We start from the raw sequence: 20,532 nt of genomic DNA, 5'->3' as shown, positions 1-20,532 counted from the left end.
GACACGAGGATTTCTTGGCCCATTTTTAACCATGCTGACCATGCACCCCAAGGGCACCCGCAACTATCTAACCAGTGACACTGTGGCACTTCTGTGGCAAACATCCGTGTTTTCCTTTCAGCCTGGACACACAGCTCCTGGTCTCCAGATGACATTGTGCCCAACTCGAAAACCTCTCTGCAGAAATTTATTACCCTGCTTTGGAGAACAGTAGTTTCTGTGCAGCAAGAAGCCATACCCACTAGAGGACAATTGCCCTTTGTCACCGCAACTATAACCAGCCCATGCAACAAGTAAATGATATCGTTACCAGGTCTTTTTATAAAGATGCTGAGACTTATTTAATATCCCTGTGGGCTCCTCCTTCACTGTAACAGCCATCAGCAGTGCGGCCCCCAGCCTCGGTATCACTAATGAAAGACGCTGGTCTTGGGTCTCTAGGCTCCAGCAAACTCCCACTATGAAAATTGCCATATATATATTGTGGCTTCAGATTAGAGGGTCACAGAAGCAGGGCCAGGTGTCAGGAAAACACCCGATCTACACTGCTGTTCCTGCCTTCACATCATCCACACTGATGGGATGCAGTTGGACCTCTCAGTTGTAGCAATATGTTAAATTCTGAATTCTGAAGCATTGCCAGGAGAAGGAAGATGCACAGTTTGTTTAACTGCTGGGATAAAATACAAGCGGGGGGGTTAGATTATAGCTGTGTAAAATTACATAGCTTCAGTGTGCAGGGGTTCAGCTGAACAACGTGAGTTCAGAGGGCAAGCCAAATTACACCCTCACATATTCACATCACCAAAGCCAGGAATTCTTATATTCCACATCTGGGAAGGGCAGAAAAGGAAGAGGAGGAAAGAAAACAAATCACTGAATGGGAAAAACTGCCCCCTTTGTAACAAAAGAACTATCAAAGTCTAAATCCAGATTTGCCTCACATTTTGTAAATGGTTCCTGCCCTTACAAATATCAATTACAAGCACCTCTGCTCTCTGCCTCGAGACCACCTCTGGATGAATCCCATAGTTCAGTACATTTTTTCTGCAGGTATTCAAGAAGGAGACAAGTTTCCACAGTTATAATTGGGATTCCTTTGGATGCGATTCAAAAATACCTGAAAGGCCAACAAAAGGGCTGTGGATTGCTTAACTGACATCTATCACTGTGCTTAAATACAAGCGATGCCAAGACTATCTATACACTGTCCTGCAGACAGGCAGGTTTCTTCTCTTCAGAGTTCTCCAAGTCTCTGTTCCCAAATCCACGCTACCTGTGACCATCCTGGGGGACATGGCACCGTGATGGAGCAAAGCAACCCCTGCCAGCTCCCGTTCCTCGAGGATGCCTTCTGTGCCCCGACCCAGGGGCCAGGTCTGGCCAGCCAGCCCCCTCGTGTTACCCACCGCGTTGGGCTTGCAGTCCTTCACCCTGGCACTGCAAACCCATTGCTGCTGCCTGACCCCATCCCAACCGAGCGTGCCTCGTTAAGTATCGATGCAAGTGTCACAACACAGAGGCGCTCTGTCCCTTGATGCCACCAAGCACAGTGTTGGGAGGGAAGGAGTGGAAAGAAAAACAACAGGATTCGAGATGCAGGTATGCCATGGATCCATGGATTTGCAAGGGATTAATGATGTTTTCTGCTCTGTTTCCAGCAATTCCTAACTTTTTATTTCCTTTTTGACTGCTAGCGAGCACTGAGCTGGTATGCTCAGAGCCTGATGCTTTAACTCCACATCTCATCCCAAACTTAGTGCAGAGCCCAGCCTTATGCATCCAAGTTATAAAGTTCCTTTTCCTTATGTGCCTCACTTAACATTTGTCTACGTATGATTTTATGTACCACTTTATTACTAAATTACTTAGTAGCATACATAGGCACACAAATACACTCAATATGCACATACATATATGTGTGCATTAAGGGCACTGTTACATATGTTTTATACAAACACACACTTACTTAAAAGTTGTTGCTTCTGTATTTAATTCCTCTATCTGCCAGCTTCAGGAATTCAATCCTCATCCCTTTTTTGTATTTTCATTTCCTTTCCTGGCTTTGCAGGGTTTTTTCCTAACTATGACTTAAGGCCTGCAGTTTCATTTTTTATTTTCAATAGGGTTTTTTTTCCAATTTATTCTAGTTTTATGTTCTCCTGGGATTCCAAACTATTTCTTTGTATCAGGACCACCTTACTAACAACTTTTCCCCTCCCCCCTAAAAACATAAATACTTCGGGTAAATAATGTTTCATAAGTAACTTATGGTATTTCCCTAAAAACAGAGTTTCTCCTTTTTGGGGATGCTGAGCCAAACAATCGGATATAAATTGCCTGCAGTGCCTATGGACAACCAAAGTGGATCCACCGATTTCAGTGATGTACATTTATTTACCAACATAACATCTGGCTTTATAAATTCTCTTTGATTCTGTATTAAAATTCTCAGGGAGGAGTAGTTTAAAATCCTGGCTGCAGAAAATCTCTCATTTTCCACCCCACCAAACCTCATCAAAACCCCCAATGCTATCGTCACCGTCCCGAGAAGCTAGCCCTTGCTGAGTTCCCTGCAGATTTCTGCACCCCGCAGTTCAACTCGACTCCCCGAGGGCCGCAGTCCGCTTTTCCCCGTTCCACAATGCTCGGAGATAATAAAAGGAAACGGACAACGAGAGGAGGGGTTGCATCTCTCCCGACAGGGCCTCCCCTCACTTTCAAAGCTAACAAAGTCGCCACTAATTAAGCCAAAAGGAAGCGATCCACAAGCAGAAGATGGCAAACTCCCCGACCCAAGCGTCGCCAGCCTTAGCTGAGCCACCAGCCCCAGCTGACCCCGCAGCCCTGAGCTCCTCAGCTCTGGAGAGGGCACGGCTTCCCCGGGAGCAGAACAACCAGCCTCAACTCAGAGCAGCGACCGCGGCTCACAAACACCCGCAAAGCTGTCCTGTCACCAAACACAGCCGTAGCGGGGACCCCAGCTTGGACCACAGCCTGCAAAAACAGGTTCGCCAGTGATTCAAGAAATGTCATGTAGCTTCTCCTCTGTCTTTGATAACCAACTTACACCTCCCGTAAGCCCTGCTGCTGAGGCCAGTGCAAGCCATCGCTGACCTCAGCTGAGGCGAGGTCAGACCTGGAGCTGGCTCAGTGAAATGTCTCCAGCTCAAGCACTAAAAACTCAATCCCCACTAGCTGCTACTTCCCCTCTGCCTTGGATTTGGGTAAGCCAAAAGGCTCTCTGGCCGGCCATGGCGAGAGGCGTGTCTGAGCAATGCACAGCCGAACGCCAGGGACCGTACGCTGCCGGTCAGCAGGAGGGCAAAACGCTTCAGTGGAGATGAACAAACGCAACGCCCCAATTTCCTGATGAACGACCCCACTGCTGCCAAGCGTGCCCAGGGAAGCCGAGGGGAGCAGCAGCTCAGCACCCGGCATCTTCCTTGGCAGATTACCACCGCACTGATCAATTGCTTCTCAATTATGCGCATCCTCGTACTCCAGATAGTAGGTCCCACTTCTCTGCTGAGATTGTTTACATTTACATAATGAAAGCACAAAACACAAAACCTTCCAGTTTCTCCATGTACCCGCAGCATGTCACAACCGATTAATAAATTCTAGATGGGAAGAATTAAAAGTGACATCTCTGGAAAAAAATGTTACCCTAATTTACCATCAAAGAGCAATCTACAACAAAACCGAACAGCTGAACCACAACTGCGGACGCCTTTAACCCTTCTGGAGCCGGTTTATTTGCCCAATGGTCCTGTATGGTACAGTCTCCCCAGAAGGAGTGCTTCAAGCACTTTGCTCATCATACTCAAAACCACACCGGATAAAATAGCAAAAGATACCTCCTCTGAGCAATCTTGTACCAGCTGCAAGGCTGGACTGGATGTCTTAAAAAGTCTTTTATCAGGATGCTCATATTCCCACACATGTGCCTAAGGCTTCTCACCAAACACTGCTGCAAAGTGGGAAGCGCAGCCCTAGATCCTCTTTTGGGCACAGTGTACAATAAGTTAAGAAAAATAAATAACCTGAATATCCCCAAAAGTGTCAGCCTCCCTACCCACATTAAATGGATGACACAGAATAAGCCTCTTCCATGATGTAGCTGAGCATTATTTCCAGGGACACATGAGTCCTGCTACAATTTAAACCTCAAGGGACAAATGCAAGTGAAATCACAGATCCCCACAACTCTATTGTAAAGCCTCCTTTTGATTAAAAGCAGGTGCTGGCTTTGGCACGCTGCAGATGGAGTCAGTGCTACTTCACCTTTCCTGGCAGAAGACGGGGGGAGGGAGCAACAAGGAGCAACAATTTCTATAGAATATAAGCGTTGTGTAAGTTAAAATTTAAATTCAAAAAAGAGGAGGGAGGGAGAGACAGAGGAAAAAGCAAACACAAAGAAATAACTCTGCTGAGTGGATGAAACTTTTTATCATCTTGCCCTGGCTGAAGATTGACTTACTACAAGAAAAACACTTCAAACACTCTATTTATGCCCTTGTTTGAATGTTGACTGGATTTGCTCTATGGTTCAAAATGAGATATACCATTCACAGACCTAGGATACTCTTAATATACATCCCAAAAACAGGTTCAGAGTAAAACGCAAATGGGAGGGAGATTTTGAGACCGACAGAACTGAACTAACCAAAATATCCCAAATCCGTCCCATTTCTGGAGGCCAGAAGGACAGGAAAAGGGATGATGTCCTGTATCAGATCAGCAAGTCCAAACCTGACCTTGCAGTTTAATTTCTAGCTCAGATCTATAAACTAGAGGAAACTGGCCATAAAAATATCACATTAAATTTACTCTCCAGCTGGGCTAAGACAACCACTGATTTGAGAGCCCTTCTCCTGTTTGGAGAGGCAAGCGTGCCAACAGGCTCACGCTGCTCACTAACTGCAGTTCTCCAGCTACCCCTGCTGAAAACAAGCGATAAAAATTAAGAAAAACGTTAAGAGCCATAAAAGCAGGCAAAAGGTCCACCTAGCCCGGCACAGTATCCCTGAGGTATCCCATTAGCAAAATGCCCAGAAGAGAAGTGGAGGAAGAGGGACAGTGATACCACTGAGCATGTTCGTGATGTGACAAGCTGCAGGGCTGCGACTCCCGAGCCCAAAGTTGCGCCGACAGCGGGGCCGGGCAGCTGCCGATAGGGAACACTCCTTCACGTCTATCCGACTGCCTGAGGACTCAGGTTACATGTCTGGCTTTCAAAAACATGGTATGAGGCAACAAACATGTAGCATTACCCATAATATTGCAAATGTAATATAATATATATAGTATTAATGATGTTAAAAAGTCTTTCCTTTTTACCTTCTCTTTCCGCCCAGTGCCTGCTGACTGCCCATGGCTTACGTTAGCAGGCACGATGAGGTCCTCATTCCTACTCACTTCCTACAGACTGCCTGTAATTTTTCATCCTCTTACCACATTACGCACTCCCCCCTCATTTTCAACTGAAGAGTCCTGGTCCACCTGACTGCGAGACTCCTGCAAGTCTTTGATGCTCATTTTTAATTTGGTTATCGTTAATAATTCTGTATCATCAGCAGACTTTGTCATCTTACTATTCATCCTTTTCTCCAAATAATTTATTAGGAACTCCACTGAAATTCTTCCTCCTTTTGTTCCCTGTCTTTCAAGCAGTCATTAGTCCAGAAAACAACCACTCTTTATTCTTCAACAGCTTCTTTTCTTTAAGAACTTCAGCGAGGGACCTTTTCCAAAGCCTGTAAGACACTGAAGGTACTGTGCCAACTTACTCACATGATCACTGGCTCCTGAAATACCTCCACTAGATTTAAGAGGCAGGACTCTTAAGAAAGCCATGCTGACTCCTCTCTTCTACCTGCCTACATGCCTGTCATTCTGCTCTTTACTAAAGTTTCACCCAACAAGTCTGTTTTTAAAGTCAGATTGCTGATCTGTTCTCTGAAGCCCTCCAGGAGTTTTTGAAAGAAGTCATGTTTTCCACCTTTCATTTCTCTGGCAGTGACACCAGTTTAAGCATCGGGTCACACTGCTAGTCACTTGACAGTTTTATATCTCAGTTTCTTTAAAATTCTTGGATAAATATCTGGAAAGACTTGTAAGTGATAGTCCCTTGTACAGATTTGCTCTGCAACATCTCATGACAATTCAGTTGGATAAGGTTCCTCAGGTTGGTAACAGCAGCACCCCCGCAATGAAACCTCTAGTCTAAGCTTTTCTGTCAGGAGTACCAAGCTAAAGCAGCCAGCTGGCCTTTGGCTGTTACCTGGTAGCCTTTTTGGACCTCACTCATCTACTCCCCTCCACACCCTACGGCAGGTTTCTTCCTAGTGATTTTGGAGAAGTTTTTGTTAGCTGTATGTCTTAGCAAGCTGTCTCTGAGAATTTTATTTGGCCTGCCTTACTATGGTTTTACATTTTCACTGTCCAGAGTTCCAACTCCTCTCTAGCTTTCTCATTAAGATGTGATGTGTACTTCTTTGAAAGTCTTGTTACCTTTCTCTGCTTTTTAACAATGTTGGCTTTTTTGTACCTCTTTAGACTTTGGGGGCGGGTTGTGTAGAAATCCACAGCAAGCCTCTTTTTCAGACTAAAATGCAGGGATGGATCCTCACTGAGCAGAGCTCTCCATTGCTGCTTTGCTTACCTTCTTAAAGAGCCTGATGACATCCTCACTGATCTGCGACAGCCGGACGATGACATTGTTCATGAAGATGTCATTCAGGGTGGCGTGATCTCTGCTCTCTCGCCGGGTCTGCGTCAGAACCAGGTACCAGCAGTTCACAGGGGAAAGCAGGTGCTGATCTTTCCTAGGGAATTGTGAAAAAAATCAAAAAGGTCAAGTGGACAAGTCAAAAAGGCATGTGATTTTCAAATGAATGCTGTCAGCATATCAACGTTGCCTTCCTCCACCGCAATCATCCGCTAGAATCTGTCGTGCCCCCAGAGAAAAGCGTGCGAGCTCCTCTTGGCTGCCTCCCCTCCCCAGAAACCGCTGCAGCACCCGGCCAAGCACCTGACGGCCCCGCAGCGCCGCGGGGAGAGCCAGCCCGCCCCTCCAGGCGCCCCGCGAGCATCCCCCTGCCGCACTGCCCCCCACAGCGCCGTCCCCACCGACCTGCGGGGAGGGCACCCGGCCGCAGCACCTCCCGTGCTGCCACCCCTCGCCTGCCCCTCCCCAGGGCCGCAGTCGCCGGGGGCAGCGGCGCAGCTCTGCGGTGGAAGCGGCCGGCGCACCACGGGCTCTCCGCCAGCTCAGAGCCACGTCCTTTCGGCGGACACCGCGGGGTCATCGGTGCAGGTCTGGGTGCTGGCCCAGCGCTGCTGCCCCGACCGGGATGGTGGTGCGAGCCAGCAGACACCCCGTGCTCAGACTGCCCGCCGGCTGACCACAGCGGCACCTCCTCTTTGGTGCAGGAAAGGTGCTTGAATATCTCTGCCAACACAGAAGCTCCCAGTCTAAATATTATATACAAGGGTTTCAGTCAAGCCAAGGAATTCCCATTCTTTGCCCCAAGCTGCTCTCTCCCGCAGCTTCGTCCTTACTTACCAGCCTCCCACAGCTGCTGGCGGCAGGACAGAGGCCTTCTGTGCAGGGGAGAGGGATGCTCTGATGCTGGCCCCGGGCACAGCCCTGTGCTTCAATACACATATATATGGCTCTTTGTATACAATCTGCCCCACACAGCTTGTTTTTTCTGCCCTACCTCAACTTCTCGGGGCACCCAGTGCACTTTCTGGTCCACTGCTCCATACCTATGCTGTAAAAAGATGTGGTCTGCAAAAGGTCAGTTAGCAGTATTACAGTAACACAGGCAACAGCTCTGAAGGACCTGAAAACCTGCGAGTCAGCCGGAGACAACGCGAGAGCTGGTCCCCTGCCCCAGCCGGGCTGGGAACCCATCTGTGGCCCTGCTCCGGTTTCCAGGAACCTCTTTCAGAGTTTCTTTCAGCCATTCAGGCACTTCCCCACAGGGACGTCCGGCAGCACACGAGCACAAGTACCAAATCAGACCCCCAACCAGACCCTTCCCAAACTGCGTGCCCTAGAAGATGGTACAGGAGAAGAGACATATCCCTGGCAATCCCTTCAATGTTTTGCAAGGGAGATATTAGCGCAAAGTGGAAAAAGAAGCGAAACTCATACAGCTGTCACTTCCACTTCAGAAAGAGCCCATTTGCCACACAATCTGTTGCACTGCATTTCGTCCACTAAACAGTGCTGGAGAAAATGTTTTGCATCCAACGTTAACACATTAACGTGCACAACATTAATACATTCATGTACGCTGAATATTTACGATGGTCTTAATCCAACTCGCGCTGCAGACAACAAAGAGATTGCCGTGAGCGGCAGCAGGCGTTGGGGCGGGTGACCTGAAGACTCCCCGGGAACCACGCAGCATCCTCAGAGCGAGCTCACTCCCACCCGTCTCCACTGGGCGAGACCCTGCCGAGGGGCATCCCGAGACCCTGACTCGCCTGGAAGCCAGGGGTGGTCAGAAATACTCTCTTTTTAGGGAAATTTCAGCAAATTTTTCACACTTGATTAGAGCTTAACTAATTTTGACATGTTCCATCTCAACACTGAGAGAAACCTGCACTGCTCTCCATGTACTGCTTTTAGTACCGAAGGCAAATTAATGAAAAGTGGATCAAAATTTCCAGAAATGATACAACTGAAACAAAACGTTTCACGTTGTCCAACTGAGCCACTTTGAGATAGATCCTCTAAATGAGGAAGCCAAGTGATTTGTTCCAAACATTTCACTTACGGTGTTTTCTCTGGTCAAACCAACGCTTTCCTGCAAGACCTGCTGGTTCCAGAGAAACGGCCCCTTTCGGCGGAGACCTCCCCTGCCACCATCCTGCCTGGGCAGGCCTTCCCGTGTGCCGACAGCCGTGCCTGATGGACCTGCTCAAGCCCCAGAGGCCTCTCCCCTCCCAGCACCTAAAGACACCCGCAAGACGCCTGGGGAGCACCCGCTGCTTCGCCCACACGGGAGCCAGGTCTGCTGCGCACTCGGGCTCGGCAGCCTGCGCGCACCGACAGCGCTGGCAATGCGGCCGTGATGGAGACGGGCCTCAGACCCCCTGTGCTCAAACAAGACTGTCCTTCCCAAGAAGTCCTGCAACCAGAAAGCTAGCCCACGCTTGCTACAGCTACGCTGTGCGGCCAAGCCTTCACACACGTACTCCTCCTCACCCAAGATGCTCTTGCCCGTGGTACTGGGGCTGGTGCAGCCCACCTCGTCACTGAACCCGTGGAGAGAAAGGCATGGTGACTCCAGAAAACCTCTGCAGGTATAGACAAAACAACCACATATACAAGCATGAATGAGTCTCACCCGCAACCACCAAGAACAGCCCAGCAGCAGCACCGCAGCAATTACCACTATTAAGGGCTGGGCCACAGCCTGCTGCACATGGCTACGCAGGGACAAAGGAAGAGCTGAAGATACCGTATTTCTTAAGAGTGTCAACAGCCTCATCAGAATAATGACATTCACGAGCAAGCTGGGGAAGCAGTGCAGATGAACCTAATAAAGGGCAGGTACAAAGCACCTTGGAAGAAAAATATATTAAGGGAGTCTCTCTCAACACGGAGACAGTGAGGACTCGGCAGAAGTGTGCACTGAAATCAAGCTGACCCTATTAATGCTACCAATACCATCACCCACCAGGCACTCGTGCCCAGGTGTTTTATAAAGTGGAGAATCATTGTCACCTGCAGATAGTGCACAACAGCATCCTTCCGATACTGTAAGCACAATACGCAATGGCAGTACCACAATACTGCTCTCAGCTGATGGGAGAGGCACACACACACAACGAGCCTTCGTGGGCTCCATCTCTGAACAAGAGCACCTTCCCAAGCCCATACTGGCCAGTTCCTGCCCCAGGATAGTTATCCCCGCAGCACGATACAGCAGCACCAGCCCAGCACCACACAACTGACAAGCAACAGTCAGATGCAAAAGGAACAGATAGCATTTGAACGGCAATTCATTTTCAGCAGACTTTTGCATAAGACAACAGTAAAGCCTTGCTCACTAGGGAGACCAAGTAAACAGATTAAATGGGATTTAGTAATATGGAATAAATAGGATTTAGTAATGCAACAGCAGAAATCGCTGCTCCTGCAGCTGAAACAGGGAAAAAAAAAAAAAATCACAAAGGGTTAGAGAAGGAAAAAGACTGTAAAGAGCTAGAGGCTACAAGGCTAAGTGCATCAAACAGGCAAACCCCTCAATTTTCTGGGAAAGGAGCTAAACAGTGGCCGTAGTCTTTGGCCATTGAATTGAATGACACTAGTTTCACCTTGAGCAAAGGGCTTAATCCCAGTTGGGAGACTATTTCATGGACACCGCTGTCAGAAGAAGAAACAGAGACAAATGCTACGGCCAGGGGAGGCAAAGGTGGGGAACTTCAGCTGACGTGCTGCATGGAAAGCAGCCAGGACGAGTACCTATCTCCATGTTGCAGGTGTTGCTGCGCGGTCCCCGGGGCGCAGAGCCTGCTGGCCCCAGCTCGGTGGCACCGCTCGCGCTGCCCAGAGAGATCCCGCGCCAAGGAGAGCCAGTCATGGCAAGGAACACAACAAGCAGCACGGAGGAAAACCCTCCCAACACACACGTGCGAACTCTGAGCATCGTCCCGTGGAGCCCAGCCTGTCACCTCAACCAGGCACACTCGAGTGCACCCGGAGAGCAGGGACCAGCTCCTCCAACAGCGACGGGACACTGGCGTTCACAGGAGCCTTGAAGTCATGGCCGCCAACCAGCCAGCGTAACAGCACCAGCTACATATCCTCACCGCAAAACACAGTCACCTCCAGACTTAAATTCTGCCTCAAGTTTGTTTCTTTTCTTTTTTCCCCAGATTTTTTTTGTTTTAGCCAAGCTTGAGAGTGTGGTTGAACTGAAAAGAGGCTGCTTTTGAAAACTTGCACATGTTCACACATTCACGGATTTTACAATTTTCATCATCAGTTTGAGTTTCACACAATTCCAGCATCTAGTTCATACTTTCTATTTCAAAGCTTTGTTTCAAAGTATTTCCACTATGGATTTGCCTAGCTTCAACACTGTACGGGTGTGTACACAGAAAACATACATACTTCATTTAAAAAAACTGCAATAAATTAGATTTCCAGAAACTGCTTCCAAGTCTGAGCCTTGTAAGCAGATCTGTGTGCAATGTGAAGCACTCTGACATCTAAGGATTGGACTACATACAGAAACCAGGGTTTATAAAATGGGCCTACCATTATTTGCACAATCGAACCAATGGCTGAATTCAAGCCTCTTAAAAAAAAAAAAATCAAGGGGCTTCACTCCTTCCTAGTCCCCGACTCATATTTTTATTGTACTGCACAGAGAAGTGCATAGGAAGTCTAATTCGGGCAGCACAGGTCAGTAATGCTGCAGCGGAAGTCTTGGAAACAGACATTTGTAGTTCTTTTTGTGAACGCCGCGGCGCAGTGATAAGACAGACAAAGTCACCACTGATGCTATTTAGTTTAGTCCACTTTTGGACTGTGCAGCTACAAACAAACATCTACTGTTCGAGGCAGTCTCTGGCCCATCATTTTGCACCATTTTGCCCCAGGAAACACCTGCTTACTTGAACTGGTGCTCCCTGGAGCTGCGTATCTTGGAGGAGAATCGTTCAGCCAGTTTCTCCAGGCTCCTGGAGTACTCCAGCTCGATCTCAGCCTTCCTGCGGAAGAACTCCTGCAGATCCTGCAGCAGTTGCAGGCGCGACTCCGACTGCTGCTCCAGACATTTAAACTGCTCGACCAGCTGAGTTCGGATTTCTGCATGCACAGAAGAGAGGAGAAAAAGAAAATACAAAGTCAGCAACAAACACTGGCCAGGAGGGTTGTCTTTCCTTCTCTCAGAGCAAATCGCATAAGCACTGCTAGAACAGGCTCCCTCACGAGCCTCAGGTTTAATTCAGATTTTCTTTTCCAAGTGAAAACAGATTTTCTTTGAAAACTTTTCTGAAACTAGATTTCTAGGTGAAATCTGCCAACAGATTTTCTTTTCCAAGTGAGAGCTGAAGAATTTCATTCACTGGTCTCGCATTAAAACCTTGTTCTTTGTCAAAATAAACAAATGCACAAACACACAGAGACCAACCCTGAGAGCTTTTTTGAAACTAGAAAATGATACTTCCATTTATCTAGTACTGCCTGAGTAGTACCCTACAGCCTCCTTGCACGGTCTTGCAGAACTGTGCAACCCCGAGGGCAAATCCTGCGCTCAACCAACGAACCCTTGGGCCAGCCAGCCGCTCCCCGAGCGTGCACGCAGCACCCACAGCCCGGCACTACAGCACCCAGACACTCGCACCACACCTCACTGCTCGGTGAGCCATTTCTTTTTTAATGTGACGGACCAGACCCGCATCTGATCTAAACTGACAGGCAGCTCTTAAAACATCAAAATTTGACTGATTTATAAACACCCAAACTTCTGGCCCTTTTTGGGAGGCGAGGGTAGGGGAGCAACAGACGACACAAGAGCAAGAGGGGAAAGAACATGATTTTGGTGGCACCAAAGCTTACCATTTCACCTAGCATCACATCCCAGCTCAGACAGCGTCCAGGCCACAGGTCACAGCCTTCCTTCCATCACCTTATGAGCTTACAACACATTAACAGTCGGCTCCCAAACTCAGTGCATCACCAAACAAGATGAAGCACGTGCACCCCACCAAGTATGCACACACACGCAGGAGAAACACAGCTTGTGGTTACTGGAGACGTTGTGCACCAGGGCTCCCTGAAACGGGCAGCCCCAAGTTTCCTTTCCCCAGCACATCTCAGGCTCCATTGTCAGCCAAGAGGCCCACGGACACAACAGGAGGAAGGCAGGCGACAGGTATTTGTGGCTGCTTGTTTAGTTCAAACGCTTCGCCACGCAGCCGTGCCGCAGGACGGCAGGCTCCGGCGCACTCCTGGCAAGCAGAGGAGGAAGGAGCTCGCAGGGGACTCCTCCGGCTGCCGGCGATCACAGCAGGAACCCCGGGCGCTGCCAGCCCCGCCAGACCACGGCCACCTTCTGCGGGAGGTGCAGAGCCCTCCCGCACTGCAAGGGGGTGCTCGGCAGCCTACGAGGATTACCAGGAGGAGACTGCAAATGCAAGCTCTTGGTGACTTTCTGCCTGGATTTTCTGCAACAACAGGAGCTGTACTTTATTAAACTTGTGGTGCGATGCTGCAGCACACTGAACTGTCGCTGCCTACGTGACAGGAAGACTCAGCCTGTACTAAGAAGGAAGTCCAAAAATTGGTAAAGCTCTTTGGCAAGAGGGCTAGACCTCATCCTTGGTTCCTTCTGCAAATTCAGCATGGCAAGATGACAAACGGTAACTTACCTGCAAGAACCACAGCAAACTAAAAATACCTGTACTGCCTGAGCACACGCACATGAAATCACTGCATCGTAATTGGGAAGCTCAATGACCTGAATCAAGACAATACAGCAGTGTCACTCCAATGCATGAAATGATCTTGAGTATGCATATATATATATAAAAATGTATATATATATAAAATACACACACACACCACACACAGAGGGCAGGCTAGCCCTACCAGTCCCCTGCCAGCATCAGCCTGTCCCACAACTTCATAGCTACAGCATGGTCTTATCCAGTCATTACTCCATACTGGATGCTGAATTGATAAATTATTAAGTAATGATCATGCAAAGCACTGACTGAAATCACAAAAGACTTACAGACAATTTCAAGCTCTTTAAATTTGCGAGGATCCCATGTGAAGGAGGTTAAAATTGCCATTATAAGAATCTGCTATTTTTCAACATTTCTTCATAGAACAACTATTGTGCAAGACTGAGCCACTCACAGCCTGGCAGGTGAACTTGGGAGAGCTGCAGGAACAAGGACACCTGCAGCAATCTCATTACTGGGTAATTTAACGATGGCAGTAATGGGACTGGAGGCTGCAGGCTGCGTGAAGGTCACCTAAAAACCAAAAGCTCCTTGGAAATAATGAATGCTGAAAACTCCAAAGTTAATCAGTCACCTTATGTGGGATCCTCCGTGAGCACTGCCTTTACAGCACTTCCTTTATGTTCTTGATACTTTACGAGAGGATAGCACACTTATTCATAAAAATGCATCTGCGGCTCATACAGAGTCTTGGTGAGGGACTCAACACACTGCACTTGGCCACTAGCAAAGCTATTTTCCATTCCTGAAGTCTGTCTGGATAACTGTGTAACCATCCCTGCGGTAGCCAAAGCACTCTAACTCATTTCTGACCTACATTCATCCCATCTGCAAACACGGGGACGCTGGACACAGGAGCCAGAATGGCCGAGGCCCCGGGCAGGGAGGAAGGGTGACGCAGGGATGCTCAGCACAGCTGCTGCCTCCACGCAGGCGGTGCTGCATGGCCAGGGCTCCCCTGTGACCCGGGGCATCTGCTGCACAAACATCAGCCCTCACTCACAGCTGAGCTGCAGAACACCCTGAAATGAAACACAATTCCACTATATAAGCAATGCTAGAAACACCCTTTTTAAAAAAAACATGGCTGCCAAAAGAATGGAGAAAAAGAAATTAAATTCTCATTGCAAATGAAGTCTCTCTCAAAATGACTGGTGTCAGAGTGTCTTGGTCTTTATTCTTGCATCAAAATAAGCAGTATCCTATCCCCGTGGTATCCAGCACCATGCCAAAACACAGAGCTGCACACCTCACAAACAACGCTGCTTCTCCATCCCCTCTTCTTCAGATTTGCACTCATACGCAGAAAATAGATTTGCTCCCCTTGCAATGGCACTTTCTCTGGGGAGAGTGGAAGGATGCTTTAATGCCACACAGCAATATTTACCCTGGTTTTGCTACAGACATGCACAGGAATGCCTGGAGAAGCTGAGTGAACTTCCAGAAAGCAGTACTCGGTCATCACACCTGAAAGCTGGTCCAGGCTTTGGTAGCCAGGACTCCAGCATTTGCTGAAAAATAGTCTAGGCTTTACAGAAAGATCACGCGTATGCAGCACTGCAGCTTTGATTTCGTCAGGAAGACTGCTCTTCAGGGGCTCTGTGCTGTGCAAGAGCTGCGATGCCTTATGGGATCAACAGAAGACGACCACCTACGCAGCCGTAGCTTCCGACAGCCCCCTTGCTTTCCACCCAAGCAGACCAGGCTGCGAGATGACAGGCTGGTGCTGTCACCCACCGAGCTCATCAGAACGGCTTCCCGGGATACGGCATGCCTGCTACCTTACAGCGCTGCTTCATGTGCACCCCCTTTGGAAGTTGTGTCCCCAGCTTCTGCAGGTAACAATGGCATTCACTGGAGCCCGAGGGTGACAAAGAGTAACCGCCTTTGAATTAAGCCTCCTGAAAACCCACTGCTATGTTCCTACAGGATACAAAGGTACCAGTTTCATAACAAAACATTTTTAAAACCTTCACATTCCCCTGCCGACAAGTGTTTCCTTCCCACACAAGGTCAGTGGAAATTTCATTGCATCCCATATGGATTTTACATTCCCACTCCTGCTGGTGCCAACACAGGACTTGCTTTACAGCTCTCTGCTTTCCTGAGCAAGTTTGATACAGATTTAAAAAAAAAAAAAAAAAAAAAAACACAAAAAGAAAAAAGCCACCAACAACACACCACACAGATTTGATCTCTAGTTCTCTTTTCACAGTGGATTACAACTCAAGGTGGTCTCCAGAACAGCTCTTAACAACCCTGACAATGCACAGAAATACAAGGAACATCGATAACGTTTCTCCAATCTTTTCAATTTCCTACCTCTTCCTATTTTTTTCCAGATCTGAGCTACTGCTGCTTATTTGATCTTTGTATCTGGCACAAAAACTTCTCCTTGACTCTTACAGGGGTCATTCACGGCAGTTCAGACAGCAGCAGCAAATGCAGACACTCGCCAAGGCTCCCGTAGCTTTCACCACCCCCTGCTCCAAGTAACAGGAATTTGCAGTTCATACCCATCAGACCCGCAGCCAGCGGCCTCCGCTGCGAGCTCGGTGAGGGTCACCGCCTCCTGCACACTGGCCGCGGGCTCGTGAGCCCAGCGCCGGCCCCAGCCAGCCAGGCAGGACCCAGCTCCCTCTCCCCCACCGTCCCTCGTGCGCTGGTACAAAGGAGGACTCAACGGCGGCACATCAGTCCCAGCGGAGGGGGAGGACACTCTTGGGCATCCAGGCATCAGAAAGGCACATTCCGACTTTCGTCAACAGAATTTCTTTTGTTTCCCCTGCTCCCGTAAGGCCTTGCCTTGACACGTTCACATTTCCTTGCAGAAGTTCAGCCAGGGCAGTACCCTCTAAGCGCGCAGAGGCAAAGGGCAGTCTCTCCAGACACAGAGAGCCCACGAGCCGTGACCCTAAAGCCACTCAGCTACGAGCAGTCACACAAACAGATGGAGATGGCCACTGACCCCAGGAGCTGTTGCTACACGTTAAATGGAAATGGTTTGTGGCAGAAAACAAAATTAAGGGCTGCTGGCATCATTAATGCAAAGACAGAAGCAGTAAGAGAGAAAACTACATTCTTCAGTACTCCGGAGGTCTCCGTGAGCCAGCCGCTCACAGCCACAGCCCCCGACAGCGCCTGCATTGTCACTCCCCTGCTTCCATAGTTACTTTGCCGCTGCATTCAACAGGCACCCTCCTTTCAATTAAAATGAACTTGCTCTTAAGTAGCCTTTTCACATAATCATGAAAAAATACAGGCAGGCAGAAAAGCCTTTTTCCACCCTTCATGCCTGCTGCCTAGGGAACGGGGAGGAGCACTTGGAGGCTATCCATTTTCTCCCACCTGCGCAGCGGAGCTGGAGACCAGCCCCACCAACGGAGCAGCCACCATTTGCTGCTTGATCCCTCTCCCCCTCTAACCCGGCCTGCTCGCGCACGGGAGGCAGAGTGCATCCCCAGCGAACCCAAAACCAACATCTACTAATGTCCAGAGTGCCACCTTGATGGGCGCCAGCTAAGAATCCAGACGGAAACCCGCCCCGTCTTTACCAGCACTGCTTGCCAGCAATTTTCGGGCCAGCAGCATCAGCATGAGCTGCACCAGTCCTGTCCGTCATGGGGGGATTAACAGGCCTTTAATTATAACCTTCAACTGAGTGCCAATTACGTTTTCCACGTTAGACAAATATCTCTTCAGCGCCTGACCCCAAAACCTTAAACTCTGGAAGACAGAGCTAGAAAGCAGAGGACACTCAGGGGAAGAGATGACTAATTGTGTTTCTGTCATTGGAGGGAGGGGAGTCACCTCCAGGCACTCGACTGACATGCCTCGTGGAGAACTGCCTTTTAGAAACGACGGGAGTGAGACAAGCCCAAAGCACAGGCACTTGGGAACAGAAAAGTTCTCGCAGCAAAGCCTACAAAGACGCTAAAAAGCTCCTCGAGTCTCCTTGAGCTCTGCTGGACAACTGGCTATCAAGACTTGCTGCTTTTTTTGTCCCAGTTTGCTTGGTTCTGATCATAAGAAAGGAGTTTCCACTGTGAGCAGTCCTGTTATTTAAAATGCAGAATCAGAGGTAGAAAATGCAAGAAATATGATTTCCTCAGCTCTTCTAAAACACAGCGGCAGGAATGTTGGAGAAAACAAAATTCCTTGGCAAACCAAGGAGAACAACAATGCTCAAGACGGGCTGCGGGACTGCTAATGCAGCCGGGAGAGGGAACATCTGTAATCAGAAGATCTGGGGATTTGGCTTTTGTAAACATTTTCAAATCAATTAGCCCATATTGCAGCCAATGAGTGCTCATTATCCTTAGGCCGCGCACGTAACCACGTGAGATGTCGGCAGTGATCAGATTTCCCGAGGAGACGCACTCCAGCCCTGGGGCCCAGCAGCCTCCCCGGAGCGGCGGGCGGGAGGGCAACCACCGCAGCCTCCAGGACCACGTTTAACATGGCCCAACGCAGGGGAGCGTGGCCCTGCAGAGCCCCAACGGCGGGTCCCACTGTCAATCCGAGATCCCAAATACGGCAGAAGGGCCTCGCCAGTCAAAGACCCCCAAGAATGCTCACGTCCCTCTGAAAGCCAGAGAAAGGCTACCGAGTGTGACAGGGGGGACACAGAAGGACCACCATGGCCAGCCCCGCAACACAGAGCGCTGTGCATAGGCTGACGTACTCCAGCAGGGATAAACCCGCTGCAAACAGCCTCCCACCGCCAACAGCCAAGTGGTACGTGAGTGTTAGAGACCGCATAGAGATGAGAAAAACATTTCACATTCAGCTTTTGGTAAGTTTGTAAATGAATGGTAACATTAAAAAAAATGCAAAAAAAAAAACCAAACCCACCCAAAAACTTGACAGAGCTATTCAAAAGCCAGCTCAGGAAAACAACAGTCGAGAGCATATACAGTTGCTGTCTATGGGGGAGCAGACCCAAGAAAGGAGTAATTTAAAACTGAAGAAAGAATATTAGTATAAGATAAATAGATGTAAACTCGCCATGAAGAAAATGGTGAGAAATTGGAAAAATCAGTAAGATTCTGGGTCAGCCAACTGGAGGCGTGGGAGAAGACGTAGCTACTCTGGCAGTGGCAGTCGATAACACTGTGAACATGATAACACGGTGCTGTTTATGGCCAACGGCTGGGTGGGATGGCCAACTGGCAGCCGGTCCTTGACAGCCCTACGAGCCTACGGCTGGGCAGGGGGCTCAGAGGCAGCATGTTTTGACATTATGGTCACTACAACCCAACTACAACGCTGAGCCTGGCTGAAATTCTGAGTGTGTGGTTTGCAACAAAACAGTGTGCTTCTGCAGCAAACTGCAAAGAGCTACATGGAGGAAGCAATCCTTTCCATACAGAAACGTTAGGCGCTGCTCCTCCTCCAATACAAAAAGATTTACAGTCACTCAGACGGTGTTTTCTATCAGGCATCAGCCTCCGCAGTGTCAGCGCGTGAAGGCAGCTCTCAATGTCAACGGAGAAGTCTGTTGCACAAAGTGCCAGAAAGATCTCCAGGGAAAGGTATTTTTTGGCTGCTTTCTTAATATAAGACTCATCTCCAAAATGGTCTGATCGTCACCGGCCCCGGACATCCACAGCTCTGCACCAGTGGGAGACAGCAACGCTGTGCCCAGTCCCACGTGCCCCCTGGCTGCGGCTCAGCCCTGTTCCCCACCGCGCAAGGTTCTGCAGCAGAACGACGAGCACCCCAGGCTTAAGGCATGCAGCACATCACCAACAGTGGCTCACGCAGGGTCCTGAGACGAGCTGATTCCCAGGGGCACTTCTGCTGAACTTCTGGAAACTCGGACCTTCAGAAATACTGGAGTTCACATGATCACCACCACAGCAAGACCAACTCTCATACCTCGAGGGAACTCTGCGTTTGGGTTGGAAACCAATACTCACCAGTGTGCCAGTGAAAAAGTAAAGTGAGGGCAATTCCCCAAACCTTTTCAAGATTTTTGAAAGGTGTTGTTTGGGTTGATGTTGACATCTTGGCCAGTAGATCAGGGTAAGTCTCATTTTTCCCTCTCCTAGGCTGTTCACCTCATCCATTCTCTAGAGAGGACAATGCTGGCAGCCACGCACAGGGCCTGAGAACTATTACAGGCATCCAAATAGCATACCTCTGACAACACGGATGATGCAGTGCTTTACAAAGAACAAAATTATTTGGGACAAACCGTGGCCAATTTGAGCACTCATATTAGAAGTAACATGCTTATGTGGAGAGGTCAAGATGAAGACAGCGCACTCGGCTCCAGTTCATTGTTAACACACCGCTACTTCAACCGGTCCCACCCTCAACTTGCTGAAGGATATTTTCCATATGGTCTCATTTTTTAAATATAACAAAGTTTAGATGAATGCCACTAGATCAACGCAACTATTACCAGTGGTATTCCTTATTATTATTCACTTATTCCTTGTGTCCTCATACAGTTCACATATTCTCCTGGGCAGGAGAATCTCTAAATTTCAGGCATTTACAAATACCATGTTGAAATCCTGGCCCCAGCTGAGACAGTGGCAAAACTCCCACCAGCTTCAATGGAGTTAGGATTTCATCCTTTGGCAATACATGGAATAAGTGAGACAATCTTCTTCTCCAGCAGTTATTTTGCAAGTCTCCCCTCTTCCAATAACCCCTGGCTCCAATACTTCTTACTCCAAATGCTGATAAGGGCCAAGCTCCTTAACTGGCATCAACGACAGTGGAAACCAACACCAGCAGAAGTACAGTGCTGATTAGTGGTGTACTGCTACTCTAGAAATCACTTTCTTCATAAACAGTAAAACATCTTAAACAAAAAACAAAATAAGCCTGAGGGAAGCAACTGCAAGTGAAGCAGCAAAAGGTGCGATGGTTCACAGCTATGTTTATTTTTGCTTGTCCCATTGTAGGTCAAAGCACCACATGAGACAAACAGTGGCACTTTTTGCTGCTGTACCTTCAACACGACACTTGCAGCCCGACACCACGGCTTTACAACAACTCGCACACTTACTCCAG

The 20,532-nt window shown here is 48.7% G+C and overlaps 1 protein-coding gene across 5 annotated transcripts in view; it reads right to left on the bottom strand.

Moving 5' to 3' along the window:
* SRGAP3 (SLIT-ROBO Rho GTPase activating protein 3) overlaps nucleotides 1–20,532 on the bottom strand; it is a 128,360-nt gene that overhangs the window by 56,357 nt on the left and 51,471 nt on the right. For 4 of the 5 annotated variants that reach the window (XM_075158566.1, XM_075158570.1, XM_075158569.1 and 1 more), the window contains exons 2-3: nucleotides 11,647–11,839; nucleotides 6,668–6,830 (exon numbers count right to left, since the gene is read on the bottom strand). In XM_075158566.1, the coding sequence (XP_075014667.1) occupies nucleotides 6,668–6,830; nucleotides 11,647–11,839 (356 nt within the window). Of the gene's footprint in view, nucleotides 1–6,667; nucleotides 6,831–7,727; nucleotides 8,073–11,646; nucleotides 11,840–20,532 lie in introns of those variants that run through there. The other variant, XM_075158567.1, reaches the window with a different exon arrangement.

The sequence above is a fragment of the Calonectris borealis genome, chromosome 10, assembly GCF_964195595.1.
Source record: "Calonectris borealis chromosome 10, bCalBor7.hap1.2, whole genome shotgun sequence".
Classification (NCBI taxonomy): Eukaryota; Metazoa; Chordata; class Aves; order Procellariiformes; family Procellariidae; genus Calonectris; species Calonectris borealis.
Note: the sequence above shows the minus strand (reverse complement) of the source record. Positions and strands in the feature narration are given on the sequence as shown.